The 2893-nt window shown below is 38.4% G+C and overlaps 1 protein-coding gene across 1 annotated transcript; it reads right to left on the bottom strand.

Annotated features, from left to right (window-relative positions):
- Positions 1 to 251: 251 nt before the first annotated feature.
- LOC143558766 (uncharacterized) lies at positions 252 to 2351 on the bottom strand. The gene is made up of 2 exons (XM_077047536.1): positions 1135 to 2351; positions 252 to 318 (listed from the first exon to the last, which is right to left on the bottom strand). Exons 1-2 carry the CDS (start codon positions 2143 to 2145, stop codon positions 262 to 264), a joined length of 1068 nt encoding a protein of 355 aa, XP_076903651.1. The 5' UTR covers positions 2146 to 2351; the 3' UTR covers positions 252 to 261.
- Between the last annotated feature and the right edge of the window lie 542 nt (positions 2352 to 2893).

Genomic DNA, 2893 nt, shown 5'->3' with positions numbered 1-2893 from the left:
ATATTTGTTCGATTAAGTGTTCGTGTTCGTTTAAAGTTAAATGAACGAACACGAACATTCCCTTGTTCGTGTTCGTTCGATATATACATCATTCTTGATCTCTAAACTATACCAATTTTATTTGTTTTCATTTGTGTTCATAAACACATTCATTTCCTTATCGACAGAACACGAACGAACACAAAATCTCGTTACAAAGATCTAATTCCAGTCAACAGCCATTCCGGCAGCGCATTCTTCGTTTCATCTCTACAAGTTCCACTACTTTCTATAACAATCGATATCGTAAGAGTAAGAGTTAAGTTGAGTTGTATCTATCTAATTCTGCAATCTATTTTCAACCGTTTACTAATTTATTTATTATTCATATTCATATATTTATAGCTGAATCTATGGAGTTGCTTACTTACCTAGGGTTTAGCTGCGAATTTGTGCCCAAACTGTTGCTATTGTTTGCTTTAAGGTGTAATAATCTTTTGTTTTGTTGTTTTACTTAATTCTGGAAGTAATTGATAGCACAGCATCACTTTGATTAACTTGTTTTGTTGCAACTTTAATCAAAACTACTTATTTGATGACTAAATTCAACGCACAAGATTGATCAAACACTTTATTATTGCAACAGAAAACGGACTCAAAAGTCTTTAACCAAGCCCTGTATTCATAATCTAACCCTAACTTCTTGGTGACCATAATAATCATATCATAGTTAGGAAACTAAAGTTACTGGTCCTTCCATATTCACAATACGGTCCGGAATTACCAACATAAATGATAAGTTATCTCATCGTGTACTATTGGTAGATGCAACAATATAATTGACTTATTTCTTTGTAAACATTGAAGATGGTACATCTAGAATTAGAATTATTACACATAACAACTACTGTAGTGACTTTTAATCTATAGTTGACTTTATATAACAATACATACATATTGCACTGCACACACTATTGATTATTTACTAAGGAGACAAAGTAACAACATACAAATCCTGACTTCCTGACTTTGATATTAATCATCGTTGCTGAATCGGGCTGCCTTTTGTTTGCCTCATATTTTACTTTCTCAGCATATCTTGGAACCATACAACCATTAAGTGATAGATTGGTTACTCATGTTTGTTACAGGTACCGTTTCATACTCAACATGCTCTCGGAATCTCTTTGGAAACATAAATCGACCGCCAAAACATTGCTGCAGGAAAACAATCACTGCAAGCACCAAGCCACCACAAACAATGACTACATCCCAAGAAGGTGAGTAGAAATCTGCTCTCGGATTTGCATAAATGTACAACTTGTCAAACTGATGGCTTATATACCTTTGGCCCCTGTAAAGATCATATACATGAGGCATTAATCTCACGAATGTGGTCCCTATATAAAACCAGTGACTCAAAGCATTTCCTTTTGAAATCTGGAAAATATTGAGTACTAGTTGTGGGAATAGGAAACCATCGAGAGTTAACCCTGCATAAGACCTCAAACCACCCCAGATGGAACGTTGACTTGAAATAGTGTAATTGTTCTTCCAGTTCACTAGCAACATTGCTAACCCACCGATAATATACATAGGCAAACAAATGAAAAGTGTCTGTATCTCGTGATCCCAATGATTCTTTTTCGCAATCAATGTTAACTGAAGAAGACGGGTTTGCAAAATGAAAGCCACCATTGTCGCTATCCTCACAAGCACTTCGTTCACTTCAAGCAATCCACTACTCCCAATTGTTACATTTTTCTGATTCTTACTGTTTGAGAATATTGCCTCAAAGTTTAGCACTAGAGGAACCATGTGCCCAAGAGTAAGAATCAACATCATCGAAACCGAAATGAGATTAACCATTTCAGGTTTCTTCTTCAAATAAAACAGCTGCCTTCCTATAAACACACCCATAAGTGTGTCTGAAATCAAGACCATGATGACCTCTAAATCCATTCTCCATATTGATTCTCTTGATTCACTTTCAGTGAATGTGAGTGAAGAGATATCAATCTTCTCGAAGTACAAAACACCGGTTTTTTCACGTAAGCTTTCAATATCCCCCTTTATTAAACTTTCCTTACCCTGTGGGAGTTGGAATTTGACCAGAATCTCACAGTCAAAAGAAGCACTTTTGTTCAAGTTTCTACAACCAACCATACAAATTTCACCCGTTTCATCATCATAAATCCCTTCTGCAGATATCTACACTCTATGATTATCAGTTGTGGATAGATTTAGTGACGAAACCTCGCTACTTGAACCGGAATTAATGTTCAGGCGAAAACTGATCTCAAAACTAATGTTCATCGGACCGCTGTACGTGGTTGCTGAAATATCTGTCACCGGAATAGCTGTCGCTGTGGCATCTGTGTTATGTTGTGGTCTCCGATCCATCATGGGTCGGGTCCGGTTTAGACGAATAGATAGAATTAGGAGATTAAGCTGTTTGAGTTTTGGCCAAGCCCAAAAGCTCTAAACAGGCCCAGTTTAGTTAAAGGGTTAAACCCTAATTGTCTAGTCTATATATTCTCTCCTGTACTTGTAAGTTTGTATCACTCAATAATAAGAAAACCCTAGTTATCGACAGTGGACGTAGGTCATACACCGTGACCGAACCACTTAAATCCTTGTGTCTCTTTCGTTTATTCTTTCGGTTTTACTATTGTATTCGTGTTTGTGTGTGACTCCGAACCTAACAATTGGCATCAGAGCCTGGTTCTCGATTATACACACAGTTCCGCCGCCGCTGCTCCGCTGCTACAGTTCCACCGCCGCTGCTACAGTACCGCTGCCGCTGCTATAGTACCGCCGCCGCTACAGTACCGCCGCCGCCGCTACAGTACCGCCGCCGCCGCTACAGTCCGCCGCCGCTAATTAGGGTTCCGCAGCTGCTGGTTCGTTTTTT

This window comes from Bidens hawaiensis, unplaced genomic scaffold, assembly GCF_021521415.1.
Source record: "Bidens hawaiensis isolate Kalapana, Puna unplaced genomic scaffold, B.hawaiensis_p1.1 tig00019655_1, whole genome shotgun sequence".
NCBI lineage: Eukaryota > Viridiplantae > Streptophyta > Magnoliopsida > Asterales > Asteraceae > Bidens > Bidens hawaiensis.
The sequence above is the reverse complement of the archived record's forward strand: the minus strand, read 5'-3'. Positions and strand labels throughout refer to the sequence as shown.